We start from the raw sequence: 18,208 nt of genomic DNA, 5'->3' as shown, positions 1-18,208 counted from the left end.
ACACGAATCGAATACGTACATCACTAAAATTCTTCAGAACAGTATCAGTCTGGAACTTGGGTGTGTCACAGTAATTCACGCTGGTCGCTTTTGACTGTTCATAGGCTTCTTTGTACAGTTTCTGCAAAAGAAAATCATGTCAGATAATGCAGTAGATCTCACTGCAACTCACATTAAAAATTACAAGAGTGAAATTGTGAAATGATTGCAAAGAAAAGTTTTGCCAGAAGACTGAAGAACAGATGGCACTTCTTACACCAGTGACTTCTGTTTTTAAAAAAACGTCTTTTTAGTGACTATGAGGTTTGTAAGGGAAGACAGAATTGTCTGCCTAATGGGTTTTGAACTTCTGACACCGAGACATATGCAAACTCTTTTCATACAGATGAAAACAGCAAGGAAAAAGAAATCAAGAAGGCCATTACAGTGAGTAACCAGAATACGATATATATGAGTAGGTAAAAGTACCACATATTTTATCATTATTGGCATCAGTTAAGTTCCTTACAATAGTAAGGGAAGAACAGTCATCTTGTGATTCACTTTCCACAGGGACCTAAATGAACTACACAGTAATTAGCTATCCCCACAACATGCCACAGCTATTGTTACACTCTGCTGGGGAGAAATGACTCCTGTTCTGGTTGGTGGTATCTCATGACAAATATTGGTCTATACAACTAAAAATACTACGAGATCCAAAGGAGAAGCCTTGTGAAGAAATGAGTTTGGCGTATTGTCCGTGACTGAAAACCATCCGCTGTCCTTTGATAATACTTACATCACTCAGCACATTTCCTGCAGCTTTTAGTTGCCTCAGCAATGGGTTCTCCGTAGCAGGAAGCACATTATAATCTGCAATAGCTTTATTCTTTTCATAGTCTGCTCTGTATTTTACCTTTGAAAAAATTAAAAGGGTGAGGCTTTAAAAATCAGTATTGAAAGCCAAACACTCACTAACCTCTATCATCTTGAATTTTGCAGGAAAATTTTGCCTGTTTAACTCATGACTCATGGTGGCAAAGGACTATGAAAGGCACTGGGATCACAGGAGAGAATGGATGATGAGACGGGAGGCAGGGTGAGAAGACAACTGAGAGCTGTTTAGTAGATGTCCCCACCTCTAATACCCCCTCCAAACATTGTAATTTTTCAGATATCAGTTGGCATCTCAGAATAGTCACATTCTTACAAAGTAATATTTGCTGACACATATACTACTGCAGCAAATGCAGAAGCCAAACTAATTCTGTAGTTTTAACAAAAGATGGGCGAGCACAACATCACTGAGATACACTGAGCGGGGATGAATAAGTATGAAAATACTGAGCCAAATCAGCCAGCTTAAGTTGGTCTTGGTTAACAGTATTGATTGTTCCAACTAAAAACCAGGCACATGATGTAAATTCTACTTCACTGAAAGAAAATCCCACTTCATGGGTGCTATTGTGGAAGATCATAAGCATGGCTAGAAGTTGTTACAAGCTCCCTAGTGGAAGGTACACAAGAATACATGTTTTGCACATAAGAAAATATTTTTGACACTTGCCAGAACGTTCTCAGCACAGACTGGCCTGATTCAGAACCACACTCACGCTAAAGAGATGGGAACAGCCATAACATACCTTACTGACATTTTCGGAAACTCGCTTGTTGGCTTCATATTCTGGAGTTTCGGTCTGCATAAAGTAGATTTGGTCTTTCATGTTTTCAAAGTCTTCCTGGTATTTTCTCTGTTAGAAAGAGAGACAAACAGATAACAACGTAATCAAAGGCACTTACACTATAAATCAGACATCCACAAAGTCGCTTATTTAGGACAAGAGAAATACCACAAATGGAGCAGGTAAAATGAATCAGTATTTTCCATATTAACATATGCAGAGGCTGAAGTTGTTCAAGATTTTCTGAAGAATTCACTTACCATGCTTATATTTTCTGCATTCATTTTCGCAATTGCAACATCATAGCATGGAGTTTGACTCCACTTGCCTTTGATCTTGTTTTTATAGTCCTCATGGTAAATAACCTATAATGAAATCAAGAAATCAAATGTAATCCCCAAGACACAGCTCCATTTTCACTCATCAAATTAGTTTTTTAAAGTCTTCCTTTTAAAGCTGTTTCACATTTTACATCTGCCTTTCAACGGCTTTATCAGTTATTGTCAAAACATATTCAATATGATATGGCCTAAGCACCTTAGGATTCAGTTATTTCTCTAGCACCTTCCCTGACCAAAAACAGGATAGGCGAACTAAGACCATTATTAATAAGAAATTATCTCTATGAGACATCATTAACACATTCCTTTAGTTCTGTTTTCTCACTGGTCACATAATGTTGGACATAAGATTGCCCTTTGGTTAAACAAGATTTATATTTATATTATATCTTCCTGATTTTTGACCCAGTGTTCCAAATGTATTTTCAGCCACAACTGCGCTAATTGTCACAAAAAAATACTACTTGTGTAATGCTTTTTTCATTTTTACTATATTGGTAAAGATTCTATATGCCAAAAATAACCTTAAAAATTCAACATTTTATTGTTTTGGAGATACCTATATAGTTTACTATTTTATTCATTTAAAGGAATTATAGTACTGATCTTGCTTTTTAAATGTCTAAAAATGTTCTTGATGACAATTTGGCTTGATGACAATTTGTCTATGGAAGAGTAAGATTCAAGAAATATCCTCTAAATGAAATACTACCTTACCTCACCTTGCAAATGGGTTCACGACAATATTTTCTTAGTGGTTTTGCAACCACAAGTAAATATTGTAAGTCTCTAATCTTATACAGCAGATAATTTTAAATACATAGCAATAAAATCATACACATCCTCTTCAGAATAGCTACTTTCTGAACTTAATCAAAGAGGTCTTCATAGGAGCTTTGGTCTTTTCTTTTGCTCTCCCTTTCTTCAGGTCCCTTTTTGCCTCTCTAACTCCAAACGTGAGGTTGCTACAGAGAGACGAGCCCTGCACTCTACTCACGTCACTCAGCTGCCGCGTCACTTTCTTGGCTTGTTCCACATCAGGTGGATCTGGCAGAGGAGTATATTTAGATTTTCGTTCATCGTGCCCTTTTTTGTAGACAATCTGAAAATACGAAAGAAGTAAACGTTTACAGTAACCACCAACTTGAGCATCAGAATATTTACTCTAAACTCTGCTAACATCACCAGAAACAGAAGTAGTCCCATCCACGGCCACTGCAGCAGAAACTCTTTCAGTCAGTGTATTCGGAAGGACCACTGAGAAGTCTCTTGATAAGAGACAGCGAAAAAGAATCAGCTCCCTGGGAAAGTTTATTACCCAGAGCTCCTGATAAGCATGGACCAGTAAACTTACAGACATCTGCAAAAATTCACTGAAACCTTTAAGTGGGATCTGAAACTCTCAACTGAAGAGTTCTGTGTATCTAAGTAGCAGGAAATCACACAGCTTCACAAACACCTGACTTTCCTTATCACACTTTTAGAGACAGACACATAAACCCAAACCCATGAACTGAGCTTACAGCCAACCCTGAGAGTTCTCCACATATTTTGAGAGATATTCGAGGTCTTCTTATCGATTACCTCAGAAGATCTTTAATAAATCAATTATTTCAGTCACTCACAATCTGGCATCAAACTGTCAACAGATTTATATTCTAATACAGAGCACGCATTATTCTATTGAAATAGCATTACTATCAGAGGTAAGTATCAATGCACACCTATGCATTTTTATTTTCTGTTGCATTATGAGGTTTTAAATCTAGCTGAAATCAACCAGGAAGTCTACGACTGTAGACTGTTGACCCATCTGGGAGGCTTTGATACTTACATCGCTCAGAGCCTTTTGAGCCTGTGCCACCCTTCTGAGCTCTGGACTGTCATTGTAAGGGTAGAATAATGTTTTGTCTCCTTCCCAGTCCTCAGTATAGAGTTTCTGAAAGACAGAAAAATGCCAGAAAACTCATTATGAATTCACCTCTGACTTGAAATGCTTCTTGCACTTCAGCTGCCTAAACGTGTGGCTATTTTCTTACCTTACTGAAGAGTGCTGTGTTTTTTATTGCATTCACAAGCTCTGGAGCATCAGGGGGAAGCAGGTACTTGTCCTTATTCTCCTCCCAGTTCTGTTTATATAATACCTGGAAAGAAAGATCAGCATGTGAAGTTACTCTATTATTAGAAAAATATTTACTTTTGTGAATATACTATCTGCTCTAATGATTTTTCAAAGTGAAAGTCTGAAACTAGCGACATTTGAAGACACCAATTGGAAACATTTAAGATAATATTTATACAGAATCACAGAATCACAGAATCGACTGGGTTGGAAAAGACCTCAGAGATCATCGAGTCCAACCCTTGGTCCAACTCCAGTCCGTTTACTAGATCATGGCACTAAGTGCCATGTCCAATCTCAGTTTAAAAACCTCCAGGGCCGGTGAGTCCAGCACCTCCCTGGGCAGCCATTCCAATGCCTGACCACTCTCTCTGTAAAGAATTGCTTTCCAATATCCAGCCTCAATTTCCCCTGGCAGAGTTGAAGCCCATGCCCCCTTGTTCTGTTGCTAATTGCTACTTGCCTTACCAATTTCCCTGCTGTCACTCCCTGTGCTTCTAAACTGTTTTATAAACACCGCTTTAGTGCCCTGAGCTCAAAACTTTGCTCATATCGGTAACTTCAAGATCCGCTAACATCCACAACCGTTCTGGAAAGTCAGAACTCACCTTGCTCACTTGCTGGGACACCTTCTTTGCATGTTCTATATCCTTGGCCTTTTCATCAACGTGGCAAATAGTTCTAGCGACCTCACCAGCCATGCGGTATTTAACCTAGATCAACGCACAGCAAAATCCATTTTTCTCACAACGAAAACTGACAGCTTTTTTTCAAAGCAGAATATTAACATTTTGACACTTAATCCTGTAAACACCCCAAACCCAAATTCAACAAAGCATTTAGGACTAGTTCTTCCTTTTTCCTATGGAAAAAAATGGATTTTGTGAATTAATTGAGAAAAAAATGCAGTTTTGAGACAGTTTCAAGGTCTAAATTCCAATGTACAGCACAGAACTCAAACTGTCACATACTCTGTGTTTTTTGCTCTTGCATTCTGATAAAGTTTCTGCGAAACATTCAAATTGCCTTATCACAATATCATCAAAAATATCACTTCTTAGCTAACATTTAAAATTGTGACCCAATTTGCTTCTTTACTGCTCAGTAAATACTTTCTTCTTATGAGAACTGATACTTACCTCGCTGAGCTGTTCTTGCACTTTCTTGATTCTCCGAATTTCTGGGGTATCAACTGTGGAAGCATATGGCTTTCCTTTTTCTTTTCTAAATTTTTCTTTGTACTTGTTCTGAAAGAAAATGACGACAAATATAACCAAGGCATATCCTAAAGCTCTGGCAGAAATGTTTACAGCAAGCATTGATTTGTTTATCTGGTTAGTACAGGAATTTGGGGCAGGTTATTGAATAATACCAACTGCCATTACTAATTACATTTGCAGAGTAATGTTTATTTTACCCAACTGACTTTCTTCCATGTAACACAATAGAAAAAATCCATTTCTAACTTGAGACCAGTTTAGATCACCTCTGATTATATTATCCTTAGGAGCTTACCATTGATCACTTTACAGGTGTTTGCTACAGTGACAAAAGATAAGGAAATTATGTGGTGGGGGTAACAGTCCTAACCCCATGATCTCACATAACCCTTTAGCAGTGAATGCTGGTAGGTAATACACTTTAAAATTTAGGAAAATGCATCTGATACCATCTAGATTTGTGCAGAGCAGTTGTTTCCCACTTTTCACAACAGGGTACGGCATTGCTCTACCGGACTTCAATATCCCATACAGAAATTCAGGTTGCTGCTTGTAGTGTGCACATGGATTTTTCTTGGGATAGATACAGAGGGATAGAGAAACATACTATCATAAAAATATTGAGTTTTGCTACTCAATAGATATTAGTTTCTGTTATCTTCCTTCACTCGGATCTCCAAGTCAGATAGCACAGGAGTCCTAGTAACTGACCTCTCTGACCATCTTCAGCCACCTGCTCCAAGCCACTTTTTGTGCCTAATGATTATCTAATGCACCGAGCAGGACATGGGCAAGAGACGGGCTAATTCAAAGAAGCAAATAACACTAATTAACATACATCATGAAATGAAGTACAGGAGACAAAATACTAGCATGAAGATTCACAATAGTACCTATTAAATATTTTTAAACTTGGTGTTCCTCAGGAAATGAAAGACATGGGACAATTTACCTCACTGAACAGGTCCTTCATTTTATTACTGTGTTCCAGATAAGGCGTCAAGAACTTCGATGAATCCACTTTTGTCCGTATCGTCTTCTTTCTGACTGGAGGCGCTGCATCCTCAGCAGAAGGTTTTTCATGCTCAACAGTATAGGTGGTAGTTTTAGGACCTGAGAAGTCTGTGCTAATGGTCTCAGTGACCTCAGTGATCACCTAAGAATAAAGAAAAAAATAATTATTTGCTTTATAACTATAAATCATCATTTTACAATAAGCATTTCCCTCTCCCTACCTAGTAAAAGGGTGCTCAGTTCTTACCCAGGAACCACGTGCCAGACAGAAAATCACTGACACTCTTCCTAGAACACCTACTATACACCACCCAACCTAAAAAAAACCCTCAAGGTTTCTGACTGGCTGGTTTCTGCATCAAACTTGTGTGGTTATTCCCCAGAGGAGCTGGAAGAACGGGGCTCCTGCCGCCTGTTCTGAATGCAAAACTTCCACCGGCCCCAGGGGGGACCACCAGCTACTGTAACCAAAGCGCAGAAATGTTCTCAGTGCTGAAGTTGTGTTGAAGACACACGTTGCACAGCCCGGGCTCCTAATAACGGCACTGAAAGGTGTGAACACAGGTCAAAGGTGCGTACAGTCATCCAAAAATATTATCTCCTTGCAAAAGGAAAGGAAGGGACACAGCAGACAGGCAAGAGCAAGTCTTTGGGACCTTGCAGTAAGTGGAGGATGCACCAGCTGACTGAACAAACACCTCGAATCCACCTTTGTTACTAAGCTACATTTTCTCACAGCCAGATTACAATGATGGCAGAGACACAGCTGAGACAGTTATATGAATCAATTGATCAAGCATCCGTTGGAAATAAGCCCTTAATTAATTTAAATAATTTACGTACTCATCAACATACTCATGCTGTAAGCAAGAATTTTAATACTAAGATTCTAATTAAAACTAGTTTAACATAATTATTCTAAGTTAAAAACATGCTCCAAAGTCATGCAAGTATCAACTTTCATTTCATATCAATTAGCTTTTAAAAAAATAAATAAATAAAAGGTGCCTTTAAAAGGGAATCCATGAAGCTCAGATTTCTGACAGCTATTTGCATTAGAGACAGACCAGAAAACACACCAAGCATTAAATATCAAATTGAGAAGTACACAAAACGTGTTTTTACTCAGTGAACATTACTCGCATTTCAGTAATGATGTCCCGGGATGGTATCAGTTACTTCAGCACTGCCACAAGTTTCTTTCCTACAACTCTTTTCAAATATACAAGTGTTCATCTAAGGTTTGGCACTGGAGAGCTGGAAATCTATCTGGGTAAACACTGTGAAAAGCACTGTGCTGTCAGCTTTAGAACAAAACACTGAAGCTACATGCTTTTAGAAAAAGTTGCGATATATTTCTAAACCTTCAAGAGGCTGAAAATACAGCATTTTGTGAAAAAAAAAAAAAGCTTTTCTTTTTATACGGTTGCTCACAGGACCACATGATGCTAACTTACCAGGTCAGAGCTAATGGGAAAAGGTTTAATCATATTAGCTAGAAAGGCATTTGTACTCGTACAAAATTATCCATTCCACATTGCCGTTCTCAAAAACTGATGCAAATCAGACACAGAAATAATCAGTCATGCTACTGCTCCCTCTAAATCCAGATTTTAGAACACCTGATGAACGCAGTGGTTGAATTAATCTCAAAATCATAATACGGCAGTCTTCCTTCAAAAGCATAGCCCTGGATTACTTGTTGAAAGAGTATTCATCACAGTATGTTTGGGATTAGAAGGGACCTCAAAAGCTCATCCAGTGCAATCCCCCCATGGAGCAGGAACACCCAGATGAGGTTACACAGGAAGGTGTCCAGGCGGGTTGGAATGTCTGCACAGAAGGAGACTCCACAACCCCCTGGGCAGCCTGGGCCAGGCTCTGCCACCCTCACCCCCAACAAGTTTCTTCTCATATTTAAATGGAACATCCTGTGTTCCAGTTTGTACCCATTGCCCCTTGTCCTGTCATTGGTTGTCACTGAGAAGAGCCTGGCTCCATCCTCCTGACACCCTTTCCACATTTATAACCATGAATGAGGTCACCCCTTAGTTGCCTCCAAGCTCCAGAGCCCCAGCTCCCTCAGCCTTTCCTCACACGGGAGATGCTCCACTCCCTCCAGCATCTTGGTGGCTGCGCTGGACTCTCTCCAGCAGTTCCCTGTCCTGCTGGAACTGAGGGGCCACAACTGGACACAAGATTCTCACCAGGGCAGAGTAGATCTCTCGATCTACTAACCATTCATCAAATCATATTTTATTAAATTAAAAATATGGAAGACTTGAGGAACAGATTCTTTGTTTGGAAGGGATACACTCACAAAGTGAAACACGAAGCTTTTGTGTCTGCATAAGCCGATGCCATAAAAAATATTTCATAGTGACATAGCGAAGAGTTGGGTTATACCTATTTTATAAACAGAATTCCAAATTATGCTAATAACTCCTTGATGACTCAAATATTTGCTACCAGTGTCATTAAAAAACATCTACAAACCACCACTTTCCAGTGAGATTACACACAGTGAAAGGCACAGAACTGATACAAGTCAACCGGTTGAAGGGTGAATGTTTTTGTATTTCTCTTTGTAACACCGTTAAGTATAATGCACATATGTGCCTGTTGTTCACATGTACATATCTAGTCACATTCACATCCTTGATAATACTGTTCATTTTTAACATTAATTGGATTTTGCACTAATAATTGGATTTTACACTAATAATTGGATTTTGTCGATATGCCCTCTAAGTAATTTTCTGCCTATGTTTGTTATTAACATAACCTGTTGTTTCATTTTGTCAGCTCCGGTACAAACTTGGCTGCAGGGCAGAAGAACAAAATAGGAGCTCTCTACATCATCCCACAACTGGGTCTTCCAGAATAAAATACTAATAAGCAACTGTTCACTGATATTTGCATGTTTAATATGAAAAATTAGTCCTCAGAACACAAAAGGTCATTCATTTAGCATTATGCACTAATCACACGCATATATACACCACGTGCAACATCACAGGGACTTTTACCTCGTGTGGTTCACCCTCTTCAATAACTGTCTCTTCGATGTAGTACTATTTAAAAAAAAAAAAAGAGTTTAAAAAATCATTGTTAGGCCAGATCACACAAAATAGCGCATGGTAGCTTCTGTTAAGCTGTTTTAGAAACACTCTTCTAGATAAATAAAACTGTAGTTCGGAGGTACCTGCGCAGCCACGCCAGCACACCGAGTATAACACAATCATTGTGTAACCGTGTGTAAATTACCAACCAATCCTGGGAAGGGGGTGGAAACGTGGGGCGGTACTAACCAAAATCTAAGGTGGGAACGGTGTACGTACTGTGCAGGTGGTGTTCCAGCTTTGTGGTTTTACCACCTGGCACCAGGTACTGTGCAATCACGGAATAAAATGCTATCTGGATCCTGTGCATATATTCGCCCGCCATCGCCTCAGGCGCACGGAAAATGGCGGCCGCACGATGGCGCCGTCCGGCCCGCGCGGCAGCCGGCGCAGCGCCGCGGGAAGATGGCGGCCGCGCTGAGGGGAGCTGAGCCCGCACCGCCCCGAGGCTGTGCCTTCTGCCTCCCCTCACTGCTTGATGGAGAAAAACACAGAATCACAGAATGTGAAGGACTAGAAGGGACCTGGAAAGCTCATCCAGTGCAATCCCCCCATGGAGCAGGAACACCCAGATGAGGTTACACAGGAAGGTGTCCAGGCGGGTTGGAATGTCTGCACAGAAGGAGACTCCACAGCCTCCCTGGGCAGCCTGGGCCAGGCTCTGCCACCCTCACCCCAAACAAGTTTCTTCTCATATTTAAATGGAACCTCCTGTGTTCCAGTTTGTACCCATTGCCCCTTGTCCTATCACTGGTTGTCACTGAGAAGAGCCTGGCTCCATCCTCCTGACACTCACCCTTTACACATTTATAACCATTAATAAGGTCACCCCTCAGTCTCCTCCAAGCTCCAGAACCCCAGCTTCCTCAGCCTTTCCTCATATGGGAGATGCTTCACTCCATCATCTTAAAGATGTTGCTCCATCCACTGTAATAAACAGCGGCCGTTTTATTCAAAAGGTGCTTGACTTGCCACTGACTTCAGAAAAAGTGTAAAATTGCAGGTTATCTTTGAAAATCTCCTCAGCGATGATTTGCTCAGGGTCACATGCCAAAACAATGGGGACAGAAAGATCTTTCAATCAAGCCCTAAAAAAAAATCCTCATTAAAATATAAGCCCTTTTTTCTCAGAGTTGGGTTCACATAAATATAGCCCGTATTTTTCAAGCTGTCTCAAACTGGGCAGTTTGGAGGCAAATCCTGCTCGCTGGCGCTGTGTTTCACCCACCTCCCACAAAGCCCTAGGTAACTCAGTAGCAAAGGTTTGCCTCACTCTCTGGGGGTTTTTTTGCACATCACAAATGGCTAAAACAGCCAGTGCAGGCTAATAACTCCAGAAAAATTAAAAATAGTTCCTTAAAATCCTCAACGTTTCCACAGCCATTTAGTATTCAGCCATAATTTCATACTCTTTCAAAGCATGAATTTCTGATAGAACTCATGGGTTTAAAATACGTGATGCATATAGAAGTGGAATTGTAGTTAAGAAAACTCTGGAAAGGCTTAAGATGCCTTAAAATTGTACTAGATGCTATTGTTCCTCTGTTATTTAACTTCAATATTAATATATTGAGGGGAGATGCTAAAGCAACACCATCTCGGCCTGTCCTAGGGATGTGGTTACAGGAATGTGGTCATTGGAAATTAAAAACAGAGTGAAACAGCTGTGTAGGCAAAAAACCCCCACAACTTATCATAATTACAGCAGTAACAAATAAACATTGACAGCAAATAAATATGCATTTTGTTACAGAGAGCACATCGTGCTCAGGGAGCGTAAAGGCAATTACAAGTAACATGGTAATAGGAAACATATATATAAGGACTGGTGTCTTTGTAACTAGGTAGTGGAATGTCTTTAAAATGGACTTTATGAATGGTGATGCTTATTTTCGAAAACACATTAACTAATTCAAGCAGCAAAGCTTTTAACTTTACTTCATTGACTATCTAAAATGTATAAAGTCGTCAGTCAGGGCTCAGTGCCTGAAACCAACAGAATATATTGCAGAGATAATGAGTTTGGGATGTCTACATTTGTACTGTCCCCTTTTCCACAAACACTGAGCAAATTAGTATAATCACTCATGTATTTCATAACATGGAATTTCATTTCAGGATAGCGTTAATGCAACAGGTAGACCGCACGGTTTGCTAACCTCATATACTCTTTCAGTAGCAAAGTCGATATTCCAATGGCACTGGCCATAGGTTCCCCAGTTCCTGGGGATTCTTTTAACGAAGTTGCTGAGACTAAATAATTAGGCATATAACCATGAATTTAAATGACCTATCAGCAATTAATCTCTGATGCAACTCCATGGGCATCTACAGGTTTAAATCTTGCTCCATCTCTGCAGCTCCTGCGGCTCAGCCGGTTGGTGGCACCTGGGGGTACAGACGAGAGGCCAGAAAGCGGCTCCCCAAGGCATCACCTCTAGTGTGGGGGGGGTGACAAGCCAGAGGGAGAAGAGATGGCCCGCTGCATCTATAATTATGCAGCAGAGTAATCACCAAAGCTCGCCACGCGGGTGTGGGATGGTTACAATCCTTATTTAAATAGAGCAACTATGACAGGAACCAGAGGACTTTGTTCCACCAACAGCAACTTTTGTCGTTGTTGTTTACTGATAAAGCCATTTAATAGATGTCTAATCATGCCTTAATTTTCAGAGAGCAGATAGCAAGCAACCATCTCTGCTCATGAGCAATGTCACATTCAAGTGATTGATATATTTTTTCAGAAGGCAGGAAACAAGTATTTCTACTCAGATTTTCTTCTTACCTCCACAACTTCTTCATATTCTTCTTCCTCCATTTTGAGGGTATCTTCTGCCTCTCCCCCACTCACTGGTCATGCGTGAAAATGTGAATATACAGTGTTAGCCCAAGACGGAAAGTACTATGAAAAGCTACTTGTCAAGTTCATAAAGCGCCTGGGGTCATGGTTAGTCAGATTATTTCACTAATTAACCAACAACAGTGTAAGAACGTGAACAACAGGGAGAGCTAAAGCTGGGATCTGGCATCGCTTTGTTCCGGACTATTCTAGGAAAGCATTGGATTAAGTTTCAAACATAGTGATACAAATTTAAAACTTTGGACAAATACTTCATTCTCGTGGTTGTAACTTCAATACCAGAATTCAATAAAAATCAAAAAAACAGAGGAAATTATCTCTTGAAGTACGATTTGATTTTTTTCAATACAACAGAATTATTTGAAGAAGTTCTATTTGTGAGTATTCTACTCTATTTCATTACATTATTCAAGCTCCTGTTTGAATGGGTGCTTTATCTTCATATTCTGCTACATCCCTTCACAAGTAAAAACATAATTTAGGAAAATAGTGTAAATATCTGTTTAAGTGACCTTAGGTTAATGAGGCAATTTCTGTCCTCCCTGCATTAGCCTACACAGATGCTTTGCTTTGCTTTGGTTTTTTTTTACTTCTTTTGGCTTTTTCTCTGTTTCTTTAGACCTGGAAAATACAAAAATCTATGCTAGTTGGCTGAATTACAAAGTACGGATTCATGTCAAAGCCTTTAATGAATAAATTAACACAACGATTTCGCTATGAGGCAAAGCTACAATTTTCCACCAGCAACTACAGCCCTGTTTCTAATGTTGGCAGGGGATGAGGCTTTGGAACAGCTGCTCCTGAGTCCACAGATATTTGCCGTGTAAGTTAATCCCACCGAAGGACGGGCTGGTTTTGTTTAGCTGGCTAAACTGCAATTCCTTCTGAGGCAAGTGAAGTCTAGTAACGCAGGTTAAATATAGGAACATGGAATACTGTCCCTTTTTCGTTCCAGAGCGTTGAGAAAAAATACCAAAAAAAAATAAATATTATGTGTTAAACCAGAATGTTAACTGTTAAAATAAATTAAGAACGACCCAATTAATAAGTGGTGTGTTGTGTGAAAAAGTAGGCCAAGGTTTGTGAAGAAACCCAAGAAGTAGGGGTTGCACATAAGGACATAATCTATACAAACTGTCGCTATTATAACCCCTGGTTACTCTTCTAAAACACATTCCAGGTCCTTCCCTCTCGCTGTGATTTCAACTAGTCAGCCAGGCAGAAAATCTGACCTACACGGGCAAGGCACAACCACTGCTCCCAAAAGCCAGGCTCAGGTACCAGCTCAAGATCCTGTTCTAAGGAAAAGAATCAAATGCAATTAAAAACGTTCTTACCGGCAACATGCAGTAAATATCCTCAGGAGCAAAGCCTGTCCAGCCTCCCCTCCGGAGCAGCGCGAGCGGAGCGGGTGTGCTGGCTCCTGATCCCGTGTGTGCCCGGTACAGCCAGTCTGGCTCCCGCCCGCTCGGGTTTCAGCCCTAAATAGACTTGGTGACCCCGGAGGGGACACCTGTTCTTCAGCACCACCAAGGAAAAGGGAGCCGGGCGCTCCTGAGGAAACCCAAAACACAGCTCGGCTGAGCTGCTGCGGGTCTCTGCTGAAATGGATCCCCCGGCACATCCAAGGGGGCGCTCAAATCGGAAAAAAACGTGCACATTTTCTTCTTTTAGAAATCACCATAATAATGAATTTGAATCGACAAGAGACATTTCATTCCTGTATTGCACCTGAACCAAAACTACCCAAATTCAAGCATCTCTGAACTTCAGAGAAAGGAGAGAGGAATCTGGACTTTAAACTAAATTATTGGTGTAAGTGTTTGTTTAATTTCATCCCTTAAGTATCCCTCAAGTGCTTGATCAGCTTAATGTGGTGCAAACTGTGTGTCAATAGTTTCTTTACCTTTTCTGAAATGTTACACAGCTGAACACAGTTTCCTTCCAAGGAAGAGCTTGCAAGAAACCCAATTAACAGCCACTATGCCTGATGAAGAAACATTAAGGATACACAATAAACAGATTAAGCAATAGAGGAGCAATTCTAACACACAAAGTATTCTGGCAGATCAAGAATTATATGACATATGGAGCAGAATCACAGTGATGATAAGAGAAGCGACCTCTTAGGTCGTCCAGTCAACTCGCGTTATGGGAGCAGCTTTAGGCCTTCAAGGAGGTGCATTTAAAATCCAATGCCACCAATGGTCTCTTTTAATATCCTATATTGCATAATTCAATAAATGATTGTCAGGAGCCCTTGAGAAACATCTTCTTGTTCCTTAACTCTTTCCAGAAGTTAATATTTATATCCAGATGAAATATCATATCTCATTCACTACTGCCAAATATTTTATACTCCGCACAGAGCTGTGGATCCTTCCCTTTCTCCTTTAGGCAAGCTATATGCTTTCAGTTACTTGGTATTTTGCTTTACTAGGCAATCCTTCCCCTTCTAATCTAATTTCTGTTTATTTTAAAGCCCTCCAGTTTCTTACCATCTTTTGAGGATGTCCAGAAATTAATCCAGCACGTTGGTGGAGCCTCCTGAGATCAATGTCAGCTTAACCTTCTGCTCCAGCCCAGCTCCTGTGTGTGCTCCAGAAATAACTCAGGGGCACTTTTCTCCAAAGCGCGGCTTTTCAGTGGGATGTACGATCTACAGCAGCACTGACGGACCTTTATGGAGCGAGGGGCCTATTTTTTGTACTAAATATGTAATTTATTTTTGTTGTTTCCAGCTCAAATCTCTGTTGATGTCAAAATTAGCACCATCACCAGTGACTCATCATCCCCCTTCTTGGTTTGGGGTTTTGGTTTCTTTTTTTTGGGTTTTTTTTGCTTGGTTGGTTGGGTTATTTGTTTTGAGCAAGTCCAGGTTCATGGCCTCATTTCAGTCTTAACAGTTGTACTTTACATTACTTTTCCTGTAAATGGCATCCCCCCATAGTCATCACCACAATACCTGATTTGAATCAGGCTTACTAGATGAACAGAAGCTCACATTCCTTTATCCTGATGGTTATTCCGACACAATTAGCAAGCGTTTTCAACTGCGATGACATTTTCTGTGCTGTTCTCTTGTACGTTCCTGCAAACAATCTCTCCCTTCATGATATACTCTTAGCTCCAAATCTCATTAACAACTCTGTTTAATCTGTCACTACAAGCTTCATTTTTATTTAGAATTAGGAAAAAAAAAAAACAACAACCCATTATATTTTCTATGATTTCTATTCAAGTACACGACCATGGGTTTTTGGTGAAAATTTAGTGGTCGCTTGCGGAAGCGCTTTTACCTGCATACAACCCATACCAATGAGTGGATCTTTACACACCTACATATAGAGAAATTGTTATTTGTATATTTATATATAATATCTGAACATATGTACACATCTTTACACATGTCTATCCATAGGTCTTCAGTGTGGAAATAAAGTACTGTGCTCATCGTTACTCATCCTACCAACTTACCAGGGCTGTTAAAATGTCAACGATACGTATTCACATCACAATATCAGCAAGTGTGGAAGGCTGAAGTAGAACACGCCTGAGGTAAATGGAATACTAATGCTTAATATCCCTTTTATTTCTTTTTATTGCGTTATTTTGAAAATTCGCGTCTGTGACTCAGATTTCAAGGCACTGTTTGCTGGAATATTCTGACAACAGCTTCACTTTCTAGGGGACAAATGTTTCAGAGCATCAGGAAAATTGTGGTGTTGGGGAGAGATAGTGTGCTCAGCTGTGGCAGAACCACCAAGGTAGAGGAAGATGTTGGTTGGCATTTAAATGGCCCAAAAGTTTAAAGCGGAAAATATCTTCTTGTATTTAACTTTAAAAAAATACTTAGTTCAATGAGTCCTGCTTACCAAACAGCAACTGCTGGGACAGGGGGAAGTGGAGGAAATAACATGTGACCTTCCCTAGATTTATTTAGAAGGTATATAATACAGCAACTATGGAACAGCAGCCTACGTATACTTACTGGCCCAATCCACACAGCATCCACATACAAAAACTCACCGGTCTAGACCTGCGTTTAGTTCATTTTAGGCTGCAGTCTTCCACCTCTGAAAAATGTGTAAGCTGATCCTGGAGGCCAATCAATACAGAGGACAAAATACAGGGGATAAAACATAAAGGAATGGTATGTAAGGACCGCAGGGCAGCCACACCATAACCCCCTCGCCCCCAAAAGACAGAACTGTCACAGAAATTCTACTTTCTACATCCTGCCCCCACCCCGTTACTGACATTTGTGTATTGGCTTGTCATTCATTCCCTTGTATTTCTTCTACAGCGCATCACTCTCTAGATTTCAGGGTAGACTTTGGAAGAATTTTAACAAGCCAAGGCCAGATCCCATGTATGAAACCCAGGTAGCACATACAACTGAACTGCAACCAATTCCTCAAGAAGGCAACTCCAAAACTCGAGAGACTTGAACTTCAATCCACCCTTGCGCCTGTTGGACTGAAAATGCCCCAGGAAACCTGTTGTGCCCAAGACTTTACTGGCTTCTCTGCATCTTGCCCTTTGTGTGGATACAGGTCCTGACATCACGGGCGCTTTATTTAACCTGCTACGGTCATCAGGAGACCACCTGCACTTAACAAGCATTGAATCATTGAAAAATGACATGTTTTAATACATATTTCTGTCGTTGTGTCCATGTTTCAACTATCATTAAGTTACTTTTCATTCTTTTTCCCATTCCTTTCTGCCTACCAGATTTTGCACAACAAAGTTGGGGAAAATCTTTTCAAAACATAAAATCTTGTAGTTGAGCATTTACAGGGCTTTTACCTGAGCTAATCGTGTTCCCACATGTTTCCTTTAGAGCCCCATCTCCATCAAAAATCTAAAAACACACTGCAGGCTATAAGAAGCGACATGTATATTGCTTATATATACAATCTGTACAACGTATTATCCAACTACCAAAATGCTGTAACAATCCAGAAGCCTTAAACACGAAAGCCATTTAGTCTGGGAGGAAGGTGTTAACTCAAGAGTACAACACAGGCTTCAGACCCCTAAAAACAAAGTAATTTTTGTTAGATAAGCCATTCCCAGCCTCTCCCGGGGCACCTACAAGATACGTTTATGTTTGTACTCGCCCAAAAATTAGAGGAAACAGGTGCAGAAAATGCAAAACCCCATTAATAATGAAAAGGGAAGAGAAAGAGGGCATTAGGGAAGGGTTGTCCCTCACCAGGCTGCTCTTACAAGGGCTGTTTCATCCCAAATTTATTGTGCCTTCCCAAGCAGGCGCCCAAGGAACCGTGACCCATCACAAACTGTGGTAACGACACCAAGGAACCGTGACCCATCACAAACCGTGGTAACGACACCAAGGGACAAGCGTAACAAATGTGCTGCCAGTGCCAGCGCAATGTAAAGGTGCTAATGGCTGCACAAACGTTCTAGCAAACCACTAGCTTGGATTTGTATTTATTTATCAGACTGAGACCGTGTACAGGCTCAACTCTACATGGTTCCCACATCCCAACTGGACGTGATGATGAAGGAATGTGCAAAGGAACCGGTTGATCCCAGGACTGAAATAGCTAAAGGACTGTTCTCCCAGTTTAGGGAACATCAGTGGGTTTGACTTGCTCCCATGTTAGAAACAACCTGAGGAAAGCACTTTCGGGAGCTCAGTATTGAATCTGTGCGTCACACAGGCTGGCAGCGGAGCCTGGACTGAGCAAATAAATACCTGCACTTGGAATACATGCCACACATCCCTGCAATTTCTCCACCTGTCACGCAGCCTCATAACTAAGCCGTGGTTTTAAGCGTGCAAGCAAAGGGAAAGGCACGTTTTCCTAGGAATAAAAGTATTTCTCAGTATTT

The 18,208-nt window shown here is 40.5% G+C and overlaps 1 protein-coding gene and 1 long non-coding RNA gene across 30 annotated transcripts in view; one reads left to right on the top strand and one right to left on the bottom strand.

Moving 5' to 3' along the window:
• NEB (nebulin) overlaps positions 1 to 13,820 on the bottom strand; it is a 116,148-nt gene extending 102,328 nt beyond the window's left edge. For all 29 annotated transcript variants that reach the window (XM_065070178.1, XM_065070148.1, XM_065070151.1 and 26 more), the window contains exons 1-13: positions 13,681 to 13,820; positions 12,269 to 12,333; positions 9,391 to 9,435; positions 6,300 to 6,503; positions 5,267 to 5,374; positions 4,736 to 4,840; positions 4,045 to 4,149; positions 3,840 to 3,944; positions 3,003 to 3,107; positions 1,925 to 2,029; positions 1,626 to 1,733; positions 782 to 898; positions 20 to 121 (exon numbers count right to left, since the gene is read on the bottom strand). In XM_065070178.1, coding sequence (XP_064926250.1) covers positions 20 to 121; positions 782 to 898; positions 1,626 to 1,733; positions 1,925 to 2,029; positions 3,003 to 3,107; positions 3,840 to 3,944; positions 4,045 to 4,149; positions 4,736 to 4,840; positions 5,267 to 5,374; positions 6,300 to 6,503; positions 9,391 to 9,435; positions 12,269 to 12,301 — 1,242 coding nt within the window. In that variant the 5' untranslated portion in view covers positions 12,302 to 12,333; positions 13,681 to 13,820. The remainder of the gene's footprint in view (positions 1 to 19; positions 122 to 781; positions 899 to 1,625; positions 1,734 to 1,924; positions 2,030 to 3,002; positions 3,108 to 3,839; positions 3,945 to 4,044; positions 4,150 to 4,735; positions 4,841 to 5,266; positions 5,375 to 6,299; positions 6,504 to 9,390; positions 9,436 to 12,268; positions 12,334 to 13,680) is intronic.
• A 161-nt stretch (positions 13,821 to 13,981) lies between these two features.
• Positions 13,982 to 16,783, top strand: LOC135579997 (uncharacterized). Its single transcript, XR_010473943.1, has 3 exons — positions 13,982 to 14,158; positions 15,765 to 15,901; positions 16,650 to 16,783. It is a non-coding gene; the product is annotated as an uncharacterized LOC135579997 (long non-coding RNA).
• The last annotated feature ends 1,425 nt before the right edge of the window (positions 16,784 to 18,208 follow it).

This window comes from Columba livia, chromosome 7, assembly GCF_036013475.1.
Source record: "Columba livia isolate bColLiv1 breed racing homer chromosome 7, bColLiv1.pat.W.v2, whole genome shotgun sequence".
NCBI lineage: Eukaryota > Metazoa > Chordata > Aves > Columbiformes > Columbidae > Columba > Columba livia.
This window is presented reverse-complemented; position numbering and strand designations above follow the sequence as displayed.